This window comes from Sphaeramia orbicularis, chromosome 15 (genome assembly GCF_902148855.1).
Source record: "Sphaeramia orbicularis chromosome 15, fSphaOr1.1, whole genome shotgun sequence".
Taxonomy (NCBI): Eukaryota; Metazoa; Chordata; class Actinopteri; order Kurtiformes; family Apogonidae; genus Sphaeramia; species Sphaeramia orbicularis.
In genome coordinates this window covers 40,835,247-40,859,491 of record NC_043971.1, presented here as the reverse complement: position 1 = coordinate 40,859,491, position 24,245 = coordinate 40,835,247, and the positions used below count along the sequence as shown (strand labels likewise).

General features: G+C 38.6%; 1 protein-coding gene across 2 annotated transcripts in view; it reads right to left on the bottom strand.

Annotated features, from left to right (window-relative positions):
* The window catches only part of nrg3a (neuregulin 3a), a 1,091,065-nt gene that overhangs the window by 7,111 nt on the left and 1,059,709 nt on the right, over nt 1-24,245 (bottom strand). For both annotated transcript variants that reach the window (XM_030156113.1, XM_030156114.1), the window contains 2 exons: nt 20,617-20,732; nt 16,344-16,529 (listed from right to left, as the gene is read on the bottom strand). In XM_030156113.1, coding sequence (XP_030011973.1) covers nt 16,344-16,529; nt 20,617-20,732 — 302 coding nt within the window. The remainder of the gene's footprint in view (nt 1-16,343; nt 16,530-20,616; nt 20,733-24,245) is intronic.

Below are 24,245 nucleotides of genomic sequence, written 5' to 3'. Positions count from 1 at the left end.
CCAGATGCAAAAACATTTAATCGAAAAAGGAGAGTTTTGGTGAAATTGTCAGTTTTTCATTAGGCAAATTTTTATGTGCAAGTTAGATTTGTACAATTTGAGGGTCAATGGAAAAGCAAATAGTGATTTAAAGCCAAGGTCTTTTTGGGAAAACATAAATGAACAGAAATATAAATGCAACACTTTTGTTTTTGCTTTCATTTTTTAAGAGCTGAACTCAAAAATCTGAAACTTTTTCTATGTACACAAAAGGCTATTTCCCTCAAATATTTATTGCAAATCTGTCTGAATCTGTGTTGGTGAACACTTCTTCTTTGCCGAGACAATCCATCCACCTCACAGGTGTGACATATCAAGATGGTGATTAGACAGCATGATTATTGGGCAGGTATACCTTAGGCTGGCCACAATAAAAGGCCACTCTAAAATGTGCCATTTTATCACACAGCACAATGACCATAGATGTCGCAAGTTGTGAGGGAGCATGCAATGGTCATGCTGACTACAGGAATGTCCACCAGATCTGTTGCCCTTGAATTGGATGTTCATTTCTCTATCATAAGCTGTCTTCAAAGGTGTTTCAGAGAATTTGGCAGTACATCCAACTGGCCTCACAACCACAGACCACATGTGACCACACCAGCCCAGGACCTCCACATCCAGCATTGTCACCTCCAAGATCGCCTGAGACCAGCCACCCGGATAGCTGCTGCAATGATCGGTTTGCATAACCTGATTAGACAGCATGATTATTGCACAGGTGTGCCTTAGGCTGGCCACAATAAAAGGCCACTCTAAAATGTGCACTTTTATCACATAGCACAATGACCACAGATGTCACAAGTTCTGAGGGAGCATGCAATGGTAATGCTGACTACAGGAATGTCCACCAGACCTGTTGCCCATGAATTGAATGTTCATTTGTCTGCCATAAGTCATCTCCAAGGGTGTTTCAGAGAATTTGGCAGTACATCCAACCGGTGTCACAACCGCAGACCACATGTGACCACACCAGCCCAGGACCTCCACAGCCAGCATTGCCATCTCCAAGATCGTCTGAGACCAGCCACCTGGACAGCTGCTGCAACAATGGGTTTGCATAACCAAAGAATTTCTGCACAAACTGTCTGAAACCATCTCAGGGAAGCTCATCCGCATGCTTTTTGTCTCCATCGGGGTCTTGACTTGACTTCAGTTTGTCGTCGTAATTGACTTAAGTGGGAAAATGCTCACATTCAATGGTGTCTGGTACTTTGGAGAGGTGTTCTCTTCAGGGATGAATCCCAGTTTTCACTGTACTGGGCAGATGGCAGACAGTATGTATGGCATCGTGAGGGTGAGTGGTTTGCTGATGTCCACCTGACGTCAGCCTTCATTCCACAGGCCACAATCAACAACCTGATCCACTCTATGTGAAGGAGATGTGTTGCTCTGCAACAGGCAAATGGTGGTCACACCAGATACTGACTGTTTTTTTATTGGCCCCCCAACACAGTAAAACTGCCCATTTTAGAGTAGCCTTTTATTGTGGCCAGCCTAAGGTACACCTGTGCCATAATTATTCTGTCTAATCAGCATCTTGATTTGACACACCTCTGAGGTGGATGGATTATCTCAGCAAAGAGAAGTGCTCACTAACACAGATTCAGACAGATTTGTGAACAATATTTAAGAGAAATATACCTTTTGTGTGCATAGAAAAAGTTTTAGATGTTTGAGTTCAACTCATGAAAAATGGGAGCAAAAAAGTGTTGCGTTTATGTTTTTGTCCAGTGTAAATCTGAATTTTGTTGTATAGCTGTTGAAACATACATGAATATTGTTTATAGAAATCATATTTATCCAGCTAAAATTGATCACTACTTTGATTTGAGTATTTTTCCTGAGTCACCTGTTCGTAATCACACTTAAAACAATATTAGATGGAAAACTCAACAGTTAACCACTTCTTCAAGAACATGGAGAGAACATTGCTGGAAAAATATTATTCGATTTTTCATAACTCCTAAAATTACAGCTAAATATATGTCCAGAGTTCAACCTTGTTGGAGAGAATGTGGAGATATCAGTGTAAATCATACACATGTCTTTTGGTCATGTCCTAAACTTGCATCATTCTGGGATAATGTATATTCAACAATTGTTAAGATACTGGGTTATGCAGTTCCTAAAACATGTTTGATGATGTATTTTGGATGTATTATTGGTAATAATGTAAGAAAAAATGGTAGATATTTGTTTAAAATACTATTAGCAGCCTGTAAAAAGGCTATTACCAAAAAATGGTGCAGATTAGAACCACCTACAACTAACAACTGGATACAAACTGTGAATGGAATATTTGAGATGGAGATTCTGACCCATAGACTGAGGACTGAAGAAGAGCAGCGTCATGATAAATGGAAGAAATGGACAATTTTCACTTCAACGCCACACTACTAAAAACAATTGTTAGTCACAAGGTTTATTTTACTCAATGTATCCCATACGTCCCCTATGTTTGTCTTGTTTTGTAATGTACATAAAATAAACAATTAAAAAAAAAAAAAATAATAATAATCATAATAATCATAATAATAAAATAAAACAATATTAGATGAATGGGGCTTTAACTGACTGACTCCCTGTCAAGTTTCTTTCCTTTTAATCCTAATCGTTTTCTGCACCTTCACAGCATGGTCTGGGTCAATTTAGAATTGTCTCTGCCATATAAAATATATAACAATAAGTGATTAATCTGTAATAAATATTTCAGAGAACAGGGAAGCTGTGGGTTTTACACCAGTCGTTTATAGAGAAAAATCAATATTATTCACCATTTTACCAAAGACATGAAAACACACTCTGGACACTCTAAGCGCTTCTGAAGTGCCATTAAGATTTTTATTAGAACAGAAAGTAGCGAGCCCATTCTGCCTCTGGAGGATTTCATTTATAACATAAAGTCAGAAAGTATTTAAACGGATAACAGATAACCATCAATGTATAAAGATGTACCTTTTTAATAATTTCTGTGTCCTATTTGACATCGGGTAAGGTCATCAAATTGCAGTTTCGGTCAGAGCTGCAGTATGTATGGGTTAAACTGCTCAAAACAGCCTACAGAGACTTTTAAACCATTCTGACAGGATCCAGTCTGTGTCAGCTCTGCTTGATTGGGCGTTATCAATGCACTTGACAAGGTAATGTTTTAACCATGCTGTTGAGCCGCATTATGTAATAAATTCCCTTTATGTAATAAAAGTTCAAAATGTAAAAATGTCACGTCATCTTGTAATAAAGCCGCATTATGTAATAAACTGACGCATTTTGTAATAAACTACATCAACACATTATGTAGTAATTTTTTTCACATTATGTAGCAAGTTATTACAGTTTGAGAAATTAATTACAAAATGCACTTGATACATTTTTATTTTTAAAAAAAAATGTAATAACATGGTTCATTATGTAATAACAATCCAAATTAATATAATTTCAGAGCAATTTAGAAGAAATTAGTCACAGGAGCTACAGGTAATGTAATCAGAACTTTAACCACACAGTTTAAAGATTCATTTAGCACATTATTATTATATTGCCATGTCAGTTGTGTCTGATACAGTATCTTATGATATTGGAAAAATGTTCCTTGACACCCTCAGATTGAACAGCAAACATTTATTGTGTGTTTTATCGATTTATGTCACAGAGATAAGCTCCAGTCCATTTTCCTAAAAATAAAAATGTGTCAAGTGCGTTTTGTAATAAATTTCTCAAATTGTAATAACTTACTACGTAATGTGAAAAAATGTACTACATAATGCATTGAGGTAGTTTATTACAAAATGCGTCAGTTTATTACATAATGCGGCTTTATTACAAGATGACGTGACATTCTTATTACATTTTGAACTTTTATTACATAAGAATTTATCACATGATGCGGCTCAACACATGCACATTTATCTATCTCTATCAGAAGCAGACATGACTGTTTATTTTTGTTAAGTTTCAGTGCAGCATTTTGTGTAATAAACTACAAAGTCTACATTTTTCACTGACAGAACATGAGTTTCTTTATCTCATTGTGCCTGCAAGACCTCAAGTATGAAAATATCCCAAGTGAAAACTGTAGGTGGAAATACCATAAGTCTATATACTTTATGGTTCTGCTCCAAGTCCTATGTAAGTGGCCCGTCACTAAAACTGTGATCACTTAAAGCACTTTCCACTGTCAAAGCTTCTTTTCTGTGCCATAGTGTCAGTTTTACTGCACTTGCATTTACCTGGTTTGAAATCTTTTGCATACAAAGATGCGCTGTCAGCAAAGAATTCTGCTGATTTCCTCATAGGTTTATTGTACCTGTCTAATATTTTTGTGATACTCTTTTTAAGTGTAACTTTTCCTTCGTTCTGTGTTGAACACCACCCACCATATTACTCTGAAAACTGGCACATAATGAGAAAAAGGAGAGTGGGCTGATCAGTGTCTGAAGGTCCAGGTGTGGATGTGGGACAGGATTAGGCTAGTTCAGGGACATCTGTATGACAGTTTCACGAAACATTTATGCAGAACCACATGAGGGTTAGTTTGAGTTTTGTATTGGTTTTAGTGCTGAATAAAGGTCCATCTTGAACTTTAATATCTGTTTAAGTGTGTGCTATAGTTAGAATATTCTGTCATACAGTCTTTTCCCATAGAGAACTGACACAGAAGCACTTTTTAACTCAAAATTCAACAACAAAAACTGTGTTGTTGTGTCACTGTGATGGTTAAATAGTTTTTTTTTAGAATTCAATCTGACAAATTAACCAATGAAATAAATGTTTTTTATGAGGCAAAATCACAACCTCCATGTGAGTCCGATGTTTCCAAGTAGACTGTATAACAAACTGGCAGAATCTGATTGAAGATCCTGTGAACTGTACATCTACGATTAGAGATGGTATCATTGATTTTTACTCCGCCCCCGGAGGGGAGGCAAGGAATATTGTTTTTGGTTCAGTTTGTTTCTTTGTTTGTTTGTTATCACTTTAGCAGCAAAACTGTTGGTTGAATTCATACCAAATTGGGTTTATAGATTGCCACTGACCCAGAGTAGATGTGATTACATTTTGGGAAAAGAAGGTCAAAGTTCAAATTTTTTATGAATTAACATCTTTTTTTCTCGCATTTACTAGGGCCAAAATTTGTCTATGCTGACGTCAGCGCACACACATAGACATGATGACATCAGCTTGATCGATGCCAACATAAACTACAATATGTGTGAGGGGCGGGGTTTGTTGTGCCTGGCACCAGTTGTTTAAATACCAGTTTCCTGAAAGTAAATAAATGCCAAAGTACGATGCTACATCATTAGCATGGTGGGAAGGGTTAACACATTTTTCAAAGGAAGTGGTGTGTTGAGCTGTTTTCACTTGCACTATGAAGTTTTTAAGCGCATTATCATCACAGTTGATGTGTTTCATCACAGGTAGGTCAAAAAACCATGTACTAGTAGGGTGGTCCCAAAAATTTTTTTTTAACATTCTCTGGATTAGAACCCTCCATTTGGTTCCATATCTGGCCAAATTACTTCGGTCCAAATTTTATGCAAATTAATTAATATTTAGAGGTTGCACAAGACACATGAGGATTGCTCCATATACTATAACATAACTAGCCAAATGAATAAAGCATATTCGAATAATTTGTAATTTTATTCTCAAAATCAAACTGCAACTTGCATAAAAATGTTACTTAGAAAGTCCAGCAACCACTGTTGCTTTACTGAAATTGCAAAAAATGCTCCTGTGTTCTTTGACAACTTAGAGCAAGTACTGTTTCTGATCTTCATTTTTTGTTCGGCTACAGTTGAAGTCTTGAATAAGCTTCAGCCCTCTTTCAGCAACATCACTGACAACTTTTCTGGAATGCACAATTTTAGCAGAGTTCTGAAAGTCTGCATCACCAGCCCAGTCTTCTGGAGGAATTCTGAAGAATGTTTGTGGCAGATTCAACGTTTCAAAGAAACGCATCGTGCTGGTGGTGACAAAATCACTGATCTGTTTCCCTTCATAATCTGCTTGATTAAGGGCATCACAACGTTTTAGTGGAACCTCTGAACCTTCATTTTCCATCATGTTGTGAACCATCAGCTGCTTCTGCTCTTGTGTCACACTGGAGTCGAAGAATACCAGGCCAACCAATTTTTCACTCAAGTACCACAGATGTGGGCGGCCTTACTTCATACATATATTGCTAGATGAAGCGCTAAAACCTTGGTCTTGATAGTACTGCTGCTTCTCTTAGCAGGTCTGCTCGGCTATGCTGAAAATGCGAAATTAGTCAATTTCCAGGAAACTTCCAGCAACTTGTGCAACCTCTAAAACATCTCCTTTTTCTTCCAAATTTTTTCCTAAATCATCTTTTGAATGCCAAAACCTAATGCAGGGTTCTAATTGAGGTTATCTGAAACTTTACTTTTTACCATGATTGTTGGACCACCCTAATGTACTAGTGTTTAGCATCACTGTAAATGTCTAAAAGAAAAACATTTATTTTAGATGTTTACATGTAGTGGTGGTGCTGTGGATAGCACTTGTGCCTCACAGCAAGAAGGTTCGATTCCGACACAAGTCAATGCGGGTGGGGCTTTTCTGTGTGGAGTTTCCATGTTCTCCCCATGTCTGCGTGGGTTCTCTCCAGATACTCTGGTTTCCTCCCCCCATCCAAAGACATGCACAGATAGGTTAATTGGTTAATCTAAATTGCCCATAGGTGTGAATGTGAGAGTGATTGTTTGTCTCTATATTGCCACGTTTCCACTACCTGGAACTGGCTCGACTTGGCTCGGCTCGACTCAACTCGGATACCAGGTCCTATTTCTGGTGACCGTTTCCATTACAGGATACTACAGACTTTACAGTACCTGGTCGTCACAGGGATGCGGCGCGTTACTTCCATGTCGTCTGCTCAGAGATTTGCTGATAAACTCGCTCGATGCGTGCTGTCTCGTCAAGCTCACGCTGAATTTTTGCGTCTGAACCTCCTCGACAAACCATGGTGTAGTTCTGCAGGCTGTTATCATGTGGATTAACCTACCGCTATATTTACTGTCAACTTCCACATCTGTTTTTTGTAAAACCTTGGGTCACAGAAACAACTCTCTGACCAATAAGTATCTGGTCCCCAGTCCTGGAACCTTGGTGGAGGTGATACCAAAAAACTAGTACCGAGTACCAGATTCCAGGTCCTTTTTCGTAATGGAAACGCAAAAAGGCCGAGTTGAGCCGATACCACGTAGTGGAAACGCGGCATTAGTCAGCCCTGTGATGAACTGGTCACATGTCCAGGATGTACCCCGCCTTCACGCATAAGTAGCTGGGATAGGCTCCAGAGCGACCCCCGTGACCCTAGTGGGGATAAATCAGGTGCAGAAAATGAATGAATGAATGAACATGTTCATCACCAAAACACTTTGTTTCTCAACTAGAGATCTGAACACATGAAAGGTTACAGCAAATGTTCATTTACTATGTTATTGCACTGAATGAGTCTTTAGCCACTATTAATGGTCTGATTCTTAACTTCCCTGAATCCACAATAATCTCTTTTATTCTTTTGAGGTTTGACGGTGCATGACATGTCGGTGTCATCAGTGTTTAAATCCAGCTGCATTGTGTGGCAGAGTGACACTATCTTTGTGTAATAACTCATAATCCTCTACAAGGCTAACTGTTTCCACCATGTCTAAATTCAACATGGAGTCCCCCTGTCATGTAATCACACCCTCATGCTCTCCCATCAAAGTGTGCAAAAATAGTGGTGGGTGGAGAAGGTACTTTTTCAGACTCAAAAGAGATCACATCCTTGTCTTATCGCCGCAGTATTTTTCCAAGACATTGAAATCCACGCCGAAAAACCACACTGGAGATTTAGCGAGCCCACAGAAAGGATCCTTTTTGCGATAAGAGAGGATGATGCGAGGGTGCTAATTCCCAAGATAACATTCACAGACAAATCTCTCTTTTGATGTGGTGAAACACAATCAGATTGCAAAAATCTATGAAGCACAGTTCAAATATAGACCCTGGAGCGATGAGGGAGCAGCTAGAGGGGTATTACAAAGAGACTATGTGCAAAGTGAGGTGAGATAAGTGACCGGGCTTTTATCATTTATGAGAACCCATTACATGTACAAGTGTTAACAGTCATTTCTATTAATCATTCGTTAATAGTTAATTTCTTGGTGAATCTCATATGCCTACTGCCATATTTAAAGCAAAATCTGTGATGAAGTGACATTCGGTGTCCTTGTAGCGCTGAGAAATGTTAAAAAAAAAAAAAAAAAAAACATGTATTCTTATAGTGCACATAGATGTATACACCTACACATGGAAACACAAACAGAAGCTGGCCATCAAGTGAAATGAAGGTCATATGCATTAAAACAGACTTAGAAGTGAGGGGAAATCTGGTATGCTGCTAAAAAAAAAAAAAAAAAAAAAAAAAAAAAAATACCACAAGCAGTGGACAAAAATATAAGAATGTGTGCAGTCTCTAAGTCAGCCATTTTGGAGACAGCTTTATCTTAAAATAGTAGTAACAACACAGGACACTCTGTCCCCCCTGTCAGCCATTTTGTTGAGATAACACTGGGCTTTTTTAACAGGCATGCAACAGAACGGGTAACCTTTCTTTAACGCATTTTCTAAACTGTCATATACTATCTACACACTCCTCTATCACAACCTTTTACTTCCCTGCTGCTGATTTTTTTTTTTTTTTTTTCCCTCTTTTTCGTCTTCTACTATATTTTTGAGCGCTTTCTGTCTGTGTCAGAAGAGATTTGAACCGCATTTCTCTATTTCTGTCCCTGTCTCTGTATTTATTCCCTCTCTGCCATCATGGTCAAATGTAACCATGGCAACCCAGGCTGCCATACTACAGGAAAGGGATGCTGTCGCCCGTCTGTCCATCTGCTGTTATGGGAAACTGTACAGTAGAGAGTGAATGAGTAAGTAAGTCAGTATGTGTGTGTGTGTGTGTGTGTGTTAGTGAGTCAGTTTGTATAAGTGTGTGGTCTAAATGTGAGTAAGCAAGTGAACGTGACCTCCTGCTTTTATTCACAACCTGTTCATGTGCACATCTAATTTGGAAGCAGCAGCTGTGTGTGCTCGCATTTGGTGTGTGTTTTGATGAGAAGCAGCAGTCATCCTTTGCGGTGGCACGCACAGATGCTCTAGAGACGTGGGGGACAAAAATGAAACACTGAAAAAGGGACACGGCTGACCTGAGTGGAACAGCTGACCCGAGGACCCATGAGAGACACTTGTGCCAACACTCATGCCGTATAGAGGTCTCAACTTGTGCTGCGTAGATAAGGCGGTCACACTCACCAAGGGTCATTTGGGTTGACAACAGGCCAGATAATAGACTCGGGCTTATCGAGGGCAGTTAGAGGGACACCTGGGCTGCCCAGATAGACACTAAGGCAGACCAGAAAACACTTAGGGTGACCAGAAGGGGCACTTCAGAAGCACTTAGAGTGTCCAGAGGATGCTTCGGGATACCTGAATCGACTAGAAGACAGTTAAAGAGCAAGGACTGACTGCAGAAAAGTCAACAATAGGACTTTGTGACTAATAGGGATGACACTCAACAAGTTAAAGGACATGTAAACTGACCACAGGGTAAAGCATTGAGCCTGACTAGACTACAAAACACCTCTACTTTCTATCAGAGGGAGCTGATTACAGGACTACTGAGCTGATAACATGGGCACAACTTGTGCAAAAAAACTTTGGAAACTTTATCTGGGACAGAGATACTGTGGTGTTAAAAAAAATCAGTATTTTAATCAAAAGTATTCAATTTGTATTCAAAAATATTTCACCTGTATTCATTTGAATGCCAGAAGTTATTCTTACTGGAATGTGTGGATTGTACCAGAGTAGCTGACTTTTTTTCCTGGGAGACCCACAAAAGAACGAACATGTGAAGCCATCGAAAGAACACTTGAAATTGTGGAAAGTTACAAAACGGGGCGGGCAGAAAGAACATGTGAGCTCATGGAGAGTTTTGGCAAACGCGGTGTACAAAAAAAAGTACACGTGAGTGGAAATTTTGGACATTCTGGGAAATAATTTACATTTTCTGGGAAAAAGTTTAATGTTAATATATGATAAACTAATACTGGAAATTAGTTGCATATGTACATGTTTTGACCAATCCTGACAAACACCAAAACGACCATACCCTAAGCTAAAAAGGGGGTTTTCCGATGTGACTAGATTAATGTTCAAAATATGATAAAAAATGAGTATGGTTTGTAGCTAAACCCAACCTATTTTTGACAATATAAAAGTCGTCTCCCAGAGCGAAGTCAGTTGTTTCTGCAGATATCAACTCAGTGTTTATTTTGTGCATGAATAAACACTTTACGCGGCTCCAATTCTGCTCGATCTCTGACTTTGACTTGACTCTGTGTGCATTTACTTGACGAAGCTCCGCTACATAGATTAGGGAGGACAGAGACATAAATTCAACATTGCAGAGTACAGTGAGGAAGAGTGTCAAAGGGACCAAAGAGGTCTCCCACCTGTGGCAGTAAATTTTACACGACAATACTTGGACCAACTAATAGATTGCACATAAAAAGTGGCCTCTGGTAAGTGGACTATGGTTTTGACGCCTCCAGTGTGACATTTTTCCCAATGCCATCTTATTCTTCAAAGCCAGAAGTGACCATATTGAGGGGTGTTGTCCTGCTCTTTCAGGATTCGCAATGTGGGACAATATTTAGGTGGCGTGTTGATGATTTTATTTTATTTATTTAGCCTTTATTTAACCAGGAAGTCCCTTGAGATGAAATCTCTTTTTTGAGGGAGACCTGACCAAGAGGCACATCAGTACAAAACAAATGAACTAGGAGTTTAAAACTTACATACAATTAAGACAGTGTAAAATGGCTAAAAACGTAAAAAGCTGAAAACCAGTTTAAGGATAGCAGTTACACACTTCTGTTAGACAGTAAGACAGAACAGATTTGAATTCACCCAAGGTAATGAAATGCTGAAGCTGAAGTGAGTTTTACAAATTTTTCCATGACCAAGGTCCATCATAGGAGAAAGCCATTTTACCAAGTTCTAAGTGGATTCTGGGGACTCTAAGGAGGAGCCGATGTGATGAGCAAGAGTTGTATCCACTTGTGGATGGAGACAGGAGGCAACAGAGATATGGGGGTAGTTTGTCCAAAACAGCCTTGTAGATAAATGATGACGATAATGAAATGAGAGATGCAGTCCACTGAGCCGTTGCACCTTAACCTCCTAAAACCCAGGAAATGTCAGCAAAGTACAAGCTTCTTTTGTTTTTTATTAAATAAGTCCCAATATTGGGAACATCATGATGCAACAGTTTTTTCAGATGCAGTTTTTTAAAAAAATTTATGGACTGTCCTTGGTGGTGGACAGTTTTCTTTTTTTTTGTATAAAGTTGTGAAACTCTTGTCCGCAAATGTGGACAGTGGGTCTTAGGAGGTTAAACTAGATGTTGCTTTAGTTCTTTAACACAAACTGCTACTTTATTGCTAACTAGGCCACACTGCTGATGCTCTGTGTTAAAGGCCACAAGGTATTGTCTGGTACTTGCTAAATCGTAACACAAATTGTTAAATTATTAATGTTACTGCTAAATAAACACTGTTTGGCAGGCTAGCTGGTAGATCATAGAGGTCCCAAAGCAACACTGAATTAGCTTAAGTAGCAAAGTTATACAAACAGGAGTCCTTTAAAGGTATTGGTGGTGTAAATTGTTAACTATTACTACAATAGAAGGCTCTGTGGGAAAAAAAAAAAAAAAAAACAGTCATTATATTCTATAATTTTGAATTATACTTTTCATTTACATCGTTTCATTTATGTATTTTGTAAATCACACCTGTCAGTAAAAGCCAACCTGACAGACATGACAGTCTTCTATTAGCCCTAAAATATGATTAAAACAGTGATCATTTACCAAAGGACCACCAGTGCACATTAGAGGATCCAAATGGGATTAAGACCTTAATGAGTCTGGTAAAAGAATTACAGCCAAGTAGTTTTTAATGGGAGTTTCGGGAGCCAGCAACTAGTGTTCATCAGTGGTGTTGTGTTCCTATTTCAAGTTGGTGCCTTGTGGTTAAACCAGAGCACTGCATCAGATGGTTAGTTGAGGATTGATTTTATGTCTTTTTTTTTTTTTTTTACTGGACATAAAGGCAAAGCAGACACCAGATCTGGCTAAAGGGCCCAAAAAAAAAAAAAAAAAAAAAAAAAAAGAAAGAAAAACTGCTTGAGTGGCACAGGGGTTTAAGGACAGGAGGGTTTATACAGCTCAAGCATCCCTAGATAGTGACAAAAATGAGGTGTTAAATATCCTGTTTAAATAACCATTGAGACAAAAGGGAACTTAAGTACTCAGATCAAACAGGGCGGGCATAGCCCCCTATAGACACACCACTGATTTGAGACATGTTTCATGCAAGCTTAGGGTATGTGGAAGTGTGGTTTTTTTCTCAGCAGTGTCTATCTCCTCTTTCTTTTTTGTATTAGTATGTATGTAGGTCATGTGGAGCTTTATCCTGAGCCGGTACCACTGGGACCTGAGCGCCTGAAGTGAGCCGTGCCAGTCCAGGTGGGTAAAGCACTGACTCTTGACCCACCAGAACTGGGTCAGTGCATGGCAGGATTTCTCCACTGATTACATGTCTTGGTAATCATTGACAATGATCGTATGCATTTCACCTGACTGCTACTGTATGCACATGCAGCGTCTCCTGAGATAACCCATAATGTGCAACTATTGAACGCTTGGATTTAATTGTTGCTTTGCTCGATAAGCCATTACATTAAAGAAAGTTGAGAATTAGAATGGAGAGCAGGCACAAAACCATGTCAGAGAGTGGGCCAGAGTAAAATCTGGCTGTGATCTGGATGTGCTGCCTATATCATGTCCGTAAAAGCAGAAACACCAGGAGAAGCTTTTGCTTTGAACTCATGCCATTGTAGTGCAGACCACAATATAACATGACCTTGTTTTTATCTTTGCTCAGCAGATTGGAAAACAAAAGGATGGTGGGGGAGTAGGGAATGTTAAAAAATGCAGCAAATGTTTTTTGTTTTGTTTTCCACCTTAAAAAACCCATCAATTTGGCATTGAAATATCTCCAACTGAAATGAAATCCAAAGCTTTGTCCATGGCTGGCTTGTATTTTTCAGTTAGTGCTTTCCTTTGAAATGTGTCAGCAAAGGGATATAGCTAAAAGAAGTGAAGCAGAGACAGGAAAAAAAAGAGAAAAACAGAAAAATTTCCTTTAAACCTGCAAGACTGAAGGTCTTAAAGGTTTTCGACACATCTATACATCTTCCTTTGTCCATCTTAGTAACTTTGAGTGACAGTTCTTCATTATTATTATGTATTGACCCTAGCATTATGTCCACTGACAGACAAAGTGGTATTAATTTTGATTATCTCATTACAATGGGACATGTCAGTGGGTGGATAGAATAAGCAGAAAGTGGACATTTATTTGATGTGTTAGAAACAGAATGGGCAAGAGGAGGGATCTGAGTAACTCTGAAAAGTGTGACATTGTGGTGGTCACATCACTGAGTCAGGACCTCTCCAGATCTTGTTCATTCCCAATGTAAAGTGGTTCGAACCTACCAAAAGTATCTAAAGAACAAGAACAGAACCAGAGCATCTATGGCACAGGTGTCAAACATGAAGTCCGGGGGCCAAATCTGGCCCGCCAACGGGTCCAATCCGGCCCGCGGGATGAATTTGATGAAATGCAAAAATTACACTGAAGATATTAACAATCAGTGGTGTCAAAATCATTTTAATTCAGGTTCCACATATAGACACATACAGTCCAATTAGATTTCAAGTGGGTCAGAACCAGTAAAATATTATCATAATAACCTATAAATAATGACAACCCCAAATTCTTTCTTTGTTTTTTTGGTGTAAAAAAGTAAAATTACATGAAAATATTTATAAAATGTGAATAACCTGAACAAATATGAACAAACGGAAATGTCTTAAGAAGAGTAAATGCAATTTTACTAATATTCTGCCTGTTACAACATGTTTTGTGTGATTGTAACACACGTGTGTAAATGATAAACTGATAAACCGAGGCAGAATATTGTTAAAATTACATTTGTTTTTCTTAAGACAATTCAAGTTGTTCATGTTATTCAGAATTTTAAGGAAACTTTTTAGATGTGAACCTGATCATAATGTAATTTTACTTTTTTCACTGTTATTATTTTACTAGTCTGGCCCACTTGAGATCAAATTGGGCTGAATGTGGCCCCTGAACTTAAAATGAGTTTGACACCCCTGATCTACGGGATCATAACATTATTACCACTAATATTGTGTAGGTCCCTCTTTTTCCACAAAAACAGCTCTGACCCGAGGCCTAGACTCCACCAGACCTCTGAAGGTGTGCTGTGGTATCTGGACCAAGATGTTAGCAGCAGATCTATGAGGTCCTGGAGGTAGAGATGGACCTCCATGGATTGGATTTATTTGTCCAACACCTCCCACAGATTGGAACTAAGATTGGGATGTCCTTCCTTAGTCCATTTTTGGTCGGTACTAACCACCGAAGACCTGGAGCACCCAACAAGACCTGCAGTTGTGGAGATGCTCTGACCCAGTCATCACCATCACAATTAGGGATGTAAACAATTAATTGACAGTCAATTAATTCTCAATAAGAATTTGCTTGATTAAATTATTAATTATCGGTTAATTGCCCTTTTCCACGGTGGGATGTGTGGTGTTGACAGTAGGAGGTGCCACTGCCCAAACTAGGCTTCATCGCTGAAGTTGACTAACGCTACAGCTGGGATAGTTGGTCATCGAACCAGATCATGGCATTGATGAGTTAGAATGGCTTTAGGGACATGGTGGAACGAAACACAGACCGGCCTGTCTGTTTGTGGGAGTGGTACACCCCCACCTAAATACACGCACAAATGTGGGGTCGGTATTGGACTGGTCGCGGATGGAGCATTTTCCCTGGAGGATGGTCTAGTCCACGGTCATCTGGACTATCTGGTCAGTGAGACAGAAGTTGAAAACATCCTCCAGGCTCCTGATCCGGTCCACAGGTATGTCCTGAGTTCACCCCGGTGGCCACGGGAAAATAGCGTGGGGATGTGGGGGGGGTTGATGGCATCTCTGTTGAAATGTCATTCCATGGTGTCAGGTAGTGATGCAAAGTCAGAAATGCCCTTTTCTTCTAAACTGCCCCTCTTCACATCCATTTATTTTTATTGAATTTCTCTGCAGAATTTATTTAGTTCTACTCCATAAATGTCACTGCCTGTACTGTATCCAATGGTACAATAAATCAGTCATTAAGGAATATGACATGCTTTTTCATGAAGTATATAAACATTATTTAGCTTTTATTCTTATAGACCCTATCGAAAGAGAAATTCAGGTTCTCAGGAAAATCGCTGCTTATCAATTAATCATTAATTGATCGATAAGGTCAATCAACTAATGATCGATGGATTAATCGATAATTTGCATCCCTAGTTACAATATTGACCTGGTCAAAGTCACTCAGATCATTATGTTGCACATTTTGTTGCTTCCAACACATCAGCTTCGAGGACTGAGTGTTCACTTGCCTAGTATTTCCAAACCAGTAAAAGGAACCATTGTAATGAAATAATCAATATTATCACCACTTGTTCTGTCAGTGGTCACAATTTTATGGCTGAACTGTGTAAATATCAATGTCTAAACACTGGTCAGTGACGAAATGTATGCAACCAGTGGTTGTTTTGATTAGTAAAATTAATAAAAAACAGATTTAAAAACCATATCGATGGCCAGAATACAAAACCTCCTATCTGAAAAAATCATTTTTTGTAGGAAACAAAAAAAAAAACATTTAGTTTTATTATAGTATGGTCTAGGAGGTTTTTGTCAGGTGACCTTCATGTCATAAGAAAGGGCGGGATTATCTTGCAGATAGACTGAAAATGTGGAGTTATCCTTGTTCTCACCATTTAATGTGAAAACTCAAAATCTTAAAATTTGCAGATAGGAAGTTTTGTTTTTTGGCCATTGATATGAGCGAAATTCATTCCTAGGGTAGGGTTGGGGTTACAATTAGGGTTAGGATTTTTTTTTCAAGAACACGGAATGGACAGAAAATAACCCATTATAGTATATTCCAAATACTACTAGCACCTTTACAATGATAAATAAAATTACAAGTGAATTACAATGTCATATTTAATATAAAAATCAGTAAAATCAGCCATTTGAGATGTGAAACGTGTCTTTAATACAGCCTCCTCACCCTTTCTGTGCTTCAGCCTCCTTCTCAGACGAGTCCACTTCCTGTAGGTGTTGGTAGGCTGGGCCTGAATACTTGGACCCTCCGATTGGATTTAGTCGTCCTCTGGATATGGGTGGGGTCCTGCGCTGAGCTGACCAATGGGCTGCCCGAGTTCTCTGGCTTGGGCTGTGAGACATGGAACCACCTCTAAAAGACAAAAAGGAAAGTGTAGAAGTTATTTTTATGTCAGATACAATAAATGTTAACATTCTTACCATGGTTAACAGTAGACTTCCAAAACCTGTTAATTTTTAATTGGATCACTGGGGTACTGCTGGGTATCAATGCTTTCTTCTTCTATTTTAAACCCCCAACTCTGCTAATTAATTTTAGGAGGTTGTGAATTAAACCTTAACACTTCACACATGTTATAATGTTTGGAATATGGTCCTGCGTCACCTTCGATGTAAGTTCCTGCTATCAGTGAAATGAGTTCCTTGGTTTGTCCACATTCAATTTCTATGTAAATTTGGGGCAAGAAAATGTGAAACCATGTACTCAAACAAAATGTATATGGAATATTTATATTTATGGTTATTTGCACCCTCAAAAACAAATAAGCGCAAGAAGAAAAGCACCCAAAAACCTGCAGCGCTATGCTTTTCAGTTGTATTTAACTCCTTTTTGCTGTTTTAGGGGTAACTTTCCTTCTAAATATGGGCTTTTTATCTGTAACAAGTGGAAGCTTATGGCCTGGCAGTAAATAGTGCTGGTAGAGATCCACATAAAGGTACTAAAACAAGACATTTCCCAAACACGGTGTTAGTCTTGGCCTGTTTGTTTCTGGTTCTTTTTGCAGTGAGGTATCCCAACTCAATAGCATCCAAATATCTGCCTGAGCTGATGCGAGTGGAGAGCCCGATCACACTCTTAAGGTGGTTATTTGTAGTAAGAGCAGACTAACAGACTAAATAATCTTGTGATCGACTCGGTTCTTCACAAAGAGCGAGCAAGAAAGGGCCAAAGGAAAGTGTTACCAGAGTTTGTGGGTTGTAAGGTTGTGTGATTGTATTTCTGGATTGTCTGGGAAAATCTCCTCTCATCTAATACTTGGAGCCCCTTGAAAAAAGGTGATTAACCCCCAGCTGCTCCGGTGGAGTTGCTCTACAGTCAGAAGTAGAAAACCACAGGTGCACTGAAAAGCTCTCAGTTGTGAAAACGTGTAACTCAATGGAAATAAAAGAGAGTTAAGTTAAAGAAGCGTTATGTGTGCATTTTTTAACATATTCCTCTGGGTAAACCAAAGTGTAAAATAAAGTTCTCCTTCATGTAACTCCATAATTTCCCCCCGCTTTCAAACATATACCTGTGATAGAAGTTTATCTAACCCAAACATTAAAAAAAAATCCTGCAAAGTATAACAAGAAAGCACTAAAAGATGGTAGGATGTGCACAGGAGCTCCCTACTCTTTGGCTCAGTTCCCTGAATGTGTTTGCTCATGTGTACTGTAACAGAAAATGTAGCCTTGGCAAAAAAAAAGAAAAAAAAAAAAGGGAACTCGAGTGTGCCTGCTGATGAACACACCAAAGCTCAGCGCATCCCTCAGCGGTGTGAAAAAAAAAAAAAAAAAAAAAGCTGTGAGAATTCCACATCTGTACTGCCTCATAAATCTTTGCGCATGTGCTTCTCATTTTATCTCTGTCTTATCTGTTCTTTGTTCATGACTGTTATAGATATGCTTATTAACATGTTTATAGCTTTAATTATAATTACTATCATCCTTCCGTAAATCAGCAATTAGCTTTGGCTGCACCGTAATGTGGATAATTCAATTTCTCTCTTCACTGCGTCTATGCTTGATTGTATGAAGGGGCGCAGAAGTCGTCTGTCGTTGTTAGAATGTGCATTTTGATTGTTTTTGTGACTGTTGCACCTCCTGTCTGACATTAAATACGCTTGTGTGTGTATGCAGGGTGGGATTTGAAAAAAAAAAAAAAAAGAGGGTGGAGGGGTCGGAGCGGGGGGCGGGACAGGAGTTATATACTTGGAGGTGCAGTCCATGACTAACGTAACTAACGCTGCCGTGAAACGAAAGTGAAATTTTACATACTTTCAACATCCAACTGCCAGGTTCTATTCCTCTACAGCACAGGTGTCAAACATGCGGCCCGGGGGCCAAATCCAGCCCGCCAAAGGGTTCAATCCGGCCCCTGGGATGAATTTGTGAATTGCAAAAATTACACTGAAGATATTAACAATCAAGGATGTCAAAATCACTTTACGTCATTTCAGTCTAAAGTGGATCAGACCAGTAAAAGACTATCATAATAAGCTATAATGAAAACTGTAAATTTTTCTGTTTGTTTTAGTATAAAAAAAACTGTAAAATTGCACAAAAATGTTGAAATTTACAGACTAGCCTTTACAAAAAATGTGAATATCGGAAATGTCTTAAGAGAAGTATGTGGAATTTTAATAATATTCTATTTAATGTTTTATGTATTTGTAGATCCACTGTGATCTCTAAGTTGTGATTCACATGGATAAATGATAAACTGAGGTGTAATACTGTTAACATTGCATTCGTTTTATTAACAAATTTTCAGATTGTTCATATTTGTTCATGTTATGTTCAAGTACAATTTGTAGATATAAAAATTTTCGCTACAGAATTTACTTTTTTTACTCAGAAGTTCTTATCCTACTATTTATATTATTTTACTGGTCTGGCCCACTTTATACCATATTAGGCTGAATGTGGCCCCTGAACTAAAATGAGTTTGACACTCCTGCTCTACAGGGTGTATAAAAAAAAACTATACATTTTGAAAAATTACCCCCAGTGCCGCATTTGATATTTTTTGTTATTTTCTTTAATGGACGTCGGTAGGTAGAAGATTGGTGGATATTTGTCCAAATTTACAGACGCAGGTTTTCACGCATGAGTGAGCAGGGGCAAATTGCGCAATCCAAGTTAAAACTGGTTTGCATGAAGTAGCGGTGGGATTTAAAACTAATCAAAGGTCATGGGAGGGGACAATGGGCATCCATCTTGTTTTCCACAAAATTTCCAGGTTACAGCATTAACACTTTAGCCACCATGTCAGTTTCATTTCTTTACCCATGGCAGCTGTTCCTGCCTTTCAAAGTTAATTCAACTTGTTTAGGCCTGAAAATGTCACTAAGGACAGGCCAAGTTAGGTTTAGGGCTAGGGTTAACCTGTAACCTGGCAATTTTGTGGAAAACAAGATGGATGCCCATTTTCCCCTCCCATGACCTTTGATTGGTTTTAAATCCCACCGCTACTTCGTGCAAACCAGTTTTAACTTAGATTGCGCAATTTGCCCCTGCTCACTCATGTGTGAAAACCTGGGTCTCTAAATTTGGACAAATATCCACCAATCCCCCACCTACCGACGTCCATAAAAGAAAATTCCAAAAATTATCAAATGCGGAACTGGGGGTAATTTTTCAAAATGTGTATATTTTTTTGATACACCCTGTATTATACAGCAGATCTTACACGACATTTTCACAACTTCTACCCTGTATCCACTGGATCCCCTCCACTGCTCTATGGCCCCCACACAAATGCTGGGCCCCATGAATTTGTCACATTTACCCCCGCTTTATGACGCCCTAGTGCATCGGGACATGTGGGAATTCTGAAACTGCCGACAGTTCGGTTCAGGTGAACGTTGGTGCCAGTAATATAGGATATACACTACCAGGCAAAAGTTTGGACTCACCTTCTTATTTAAATGACATGAGATGGACCACAGATGGCCAACAAGAGCTCAGCATCATTTGGAACTCCTTCCAGACTTTTGGAAAACATTTCAGGTGACAACCTCATGAAGCTCATCAAGAGAATGCCAAGAATGCACAAAGCAGTAATAAAAGCAAAATGTGGCTATTTTGAAGAATCTAAAATATAAAACATGCTTTGAGTTTTGTCACACCTTTTTAAACTACATAATTCCATATGTGTTCATTCATCGTTTTGATGCCTTCAGTGAGAATCTACAATGAAAATAGTCATAAAAATAAAGAAAAACCAGGTGAGTCCAAACTTTTGCCTGGTAGTGTAGGTGTTAAAAACTGTCACAACCTGCCTGGTATTTCAGTTGGTTGGTTGTCCCCCCCCCCCCGCCCGAGGAGGGGAAATTCATTGAGCAGAAGTAGGGATGTAGGGTTGATCCCCCCACCCCATCCCCCAACAAATTGCACCCTGTGTGTATGTACAATCGCGCGTCGAAAAGCCTATTCAAATGTGTTCCCAAATGTCATACCCGTGATGTTTGGAGGAGCCTCTGGAGCTGTTGGACACCGTGGTGCTGATGTTGCACTGTGCGAAGCTGGACTCGGAGACGCTGCCCTGGCGAGACTGGGAGGACCGTTTGCAATACTGTGGAAACAAACACCAAAGTCATTACAAATGTGCTGCTTCACAATCCCTTTCAATACCATTATGTGTTCACGCAACACAGAGTGCATTACGTTCCCACTGAGTACCTCCTTTTCCTCCTTCAGTGAGATTTGTTAGATCTCCTCTGTTAAATTCACCCACAAACGTTTCCCACACTCCGCCTCAGAGTGAGGATGACTTTTTTCTGTCTCTTTTGTTTGGATTGTCAGAGTCGGTAAAGTGTAGAGTTACACCGATTTCTGTCCTCTTACATCTTTGTCAACTTCACATTTGCCTTTTCCATTACTGAGGAGGAATGAAGCGTGTGGGGTTTTAGCACAGATCTTCTGATTTTACTCAAGTGTGACAGTAACGGTCAACTATGAGGGAGTTCGATCGAAAGAAGGGTGGTTAACTTTAGATGTTAGTAACATTTCAGACTTAAAGTAAGACTAGATAGGGTTTGGGAGGATTTAGGAGGGTCTAATTGGTGAAATGGGATAGAAATACACTTAAATCTCATTTTGCACCTTCATCATTCTGAACATTTCAGTTTATTTTTGCACCTTACAGTTCAGTTATCCATTTTTTTTCTATCTATCTATCTATCTATCTATCTATCTATCTATCTATCTATCTATCTATCTATCTATCTATCTATCTATCTATCTATCTATCTATCTATCTATCTATCTATCTATCGTTAGTCACGTACAGTATAATCACCTGAAAATGGGAATTTTTGTGTTTTTATTGCCTTAGAACACAGGTGTCAAACATGCGGCCCGGGGGCCAAATCCAGCCCGCCAAATTCTCTATATTTTCCAGTGAAAAAATATTTTCCAGTGAAAAAACTAAAATTAAACAAAGAAAATGTTTACATCTACAAACTGTCCTTTCAAACAATGTGAATTACTTGAACAAACTGAAAGAATAAGTGTAATTTTAACAATATTCTGCCTCAGTTTATCATTTCCACATGTTCATTATAACTTACAGATCACAGTGGATCTACAAATACACACAATGGCAGAATGTTGTTAAAATTGCACTTATTTTTCTTAAGACATTTCAGGTTCTTCACATTTGTTCAGATTATTCGCATTTTTTTGTGAAATTATAGTTTGTTTTAGTGTAAATACATGGAAATATTTACATTTACAAAGAGAAAAATGTGGAGTTGTGACAATTTATAGATTATTATGATAAAATTTTACTGGTCTGACACACTGGACATTGAATTGGTCTGCATGTGGAACCTGAACTAAAATGATTGCTAATTTCTTAATATTTATTTTTGCATTTCACAAATTCATCCTAAGGGCCAGACTGGACCCTTTGGCGGGCCGGATTTGGCCCCCGGGCTGCATGTTTGACACCTGTGTTCTAAGGCAATAAAAACACAAAAATTCCCATTTTCAGGTGATTATACTGCACATGAATAACAATAGATAGATAGATAGATAGATAGATAGATAGATAGATAGATAGATAGATAGATAGATAGATAGATAGATAGATAGATAGATACGAGGGGGGGCTGAAAATTTCATAGCCTGACTAAGAAGGAGTTATTCCACAGCAATGAAACTTGGCATACGTTAAATTCAACCTCTCCTGATACTAGTTGCATGGTTTCCTTCCAGATAAACCCACCTTGGATAAATAATTTCAGACTTTGAAAAGTAGTACCAGAGACATTTCGTGAATCATCCGTGGCACCGTGGTCTTATCAAATGTCTGCAGAAAAAGGGGTTAGCCCCCGAGGACATTCATGCTGACATGGTTGCTATAGGGGATGATGCCCCAGCTTTATCAACTGTGCAAAACTGGGAAGAGGAATTCAAGAGGGGTAGGGAGAACGAGGGAGGCGTGAAAAGCAAGCATTTTCATGAAATGTCTGTAGTACTACTTTTTAAAGTCCTAAATTATTTATCTAATGTGGGTTTATCTGGAAGGAAACCATGCAGTTAGTATCAGGAAAGGTTGAATTTAATGTATGCCAAGTTTCATTGCTGTGGAATAAGTCTTTCTTAGTCAGGCTATGAACTTTTCAGCCCCTCCCCTCATAGATAGATAGATAGATAGATAGATAGATAGATAGATAGATAGATAGATAGATAGATAGATAGATAGATAGATAGATAAGTCTTTATTGTCATTGCACAATCATACACAGCGTAAAATGCAAGGAAATTAGGGCTCAATACTTTTCGGTGCAGAGCAAGATAACAAAAAAAATATTATAAATGTACAGGGTGGGGAAGCAAAATTTACAATATTTTGAGGCAGGGATTGAAAGACAGTGTATGACCAATTAGTTTATTGAAAGTCATGAGAATTTATTTGCCACAAGAAAATGTACATAATAGAAAATGTTTTTATTCTATGTGTCCTCCTTCTTTCTCAATAACTGCCTTCACACGCTTCCTGAAACTTGCGCAAGTGTTCCTCAAATATTCGGGTGACAACCTCTCCCATTCTTCTTTGATAGTATCTTCCAGACTTTCTCGTAATAGTTTTGCTCATAGTCATTCTCTTCTTTCCATTATAAACAGTCTTTATGGACACTCCAACTATTTTTGAAATCTCCTTTGGTGTGACGAGTGCATTCAGCAAATCACACACTCTTTGACGTTTGCTTTCCTGATTACTCATATGGGCAAAAGTTTCTGAAAAGGTACGGATAATAGTGTTAGGTATGATTATGACATCAATATATGTTTGGTTTCAAAACAATTGACGTAGTTCCTGCTGAGAAAAAACAACTAAATGTTCATTGTAAATTTTGCTTCCCCACTCTGTACATATACATAATATAATGTGGACATGTGTCATGCCTCTTTTACACTTCACAGGTATAATAACCAAACACAGAACACGCTGAAAAAACTTTGGTAAATCTTCTGCATAACAGTTTAATATATATAATATTTATATATATATATTTTTTTCTATATTTATAACCATTGCACTACATACCAAAGCATATTTGCACTCTCCTTTTTAACACTTTTTTTTCTTTTATTCAAATTTATATGACTGTCTGTTTTACGTGAATGTGTATGTTTATGTTTCTATGCTGCTGTTAACACTGTGAATTTCCCCATTGTGGGATCAATAAAGGAATATCTTATCTTATCTTATCTTATCTTATCTTATCTTAAATAAGCGTAGCCACCAACATTGAATTCCGGGTCAGCATCAAGGAGCTGAGGAGGAAAAAACTGAGGAATTAAGTAGAGATTTTGGTGTTTTCGGTCTGCCATGCCCTTCCTTCTAGGTTCATCACCACACCCTTCTCCATCTGAGCCTCTGGTCACTACTGAAGTCCATATAAACCCTCAAATCCACTTCGACATGCCTGTTGGCCACGGAACTGCCTTTACACCTGATGCTGTTGTGCTTGGTGTTTATTAGAAAGTTCAGTCTTTTTATGGAGCTGTGGTTCGCTCTCTCTTCTGAAGCTTGTGTAGAATCCTTTTACTGTTGTGAGTGAAGCTTTCGGGGTTC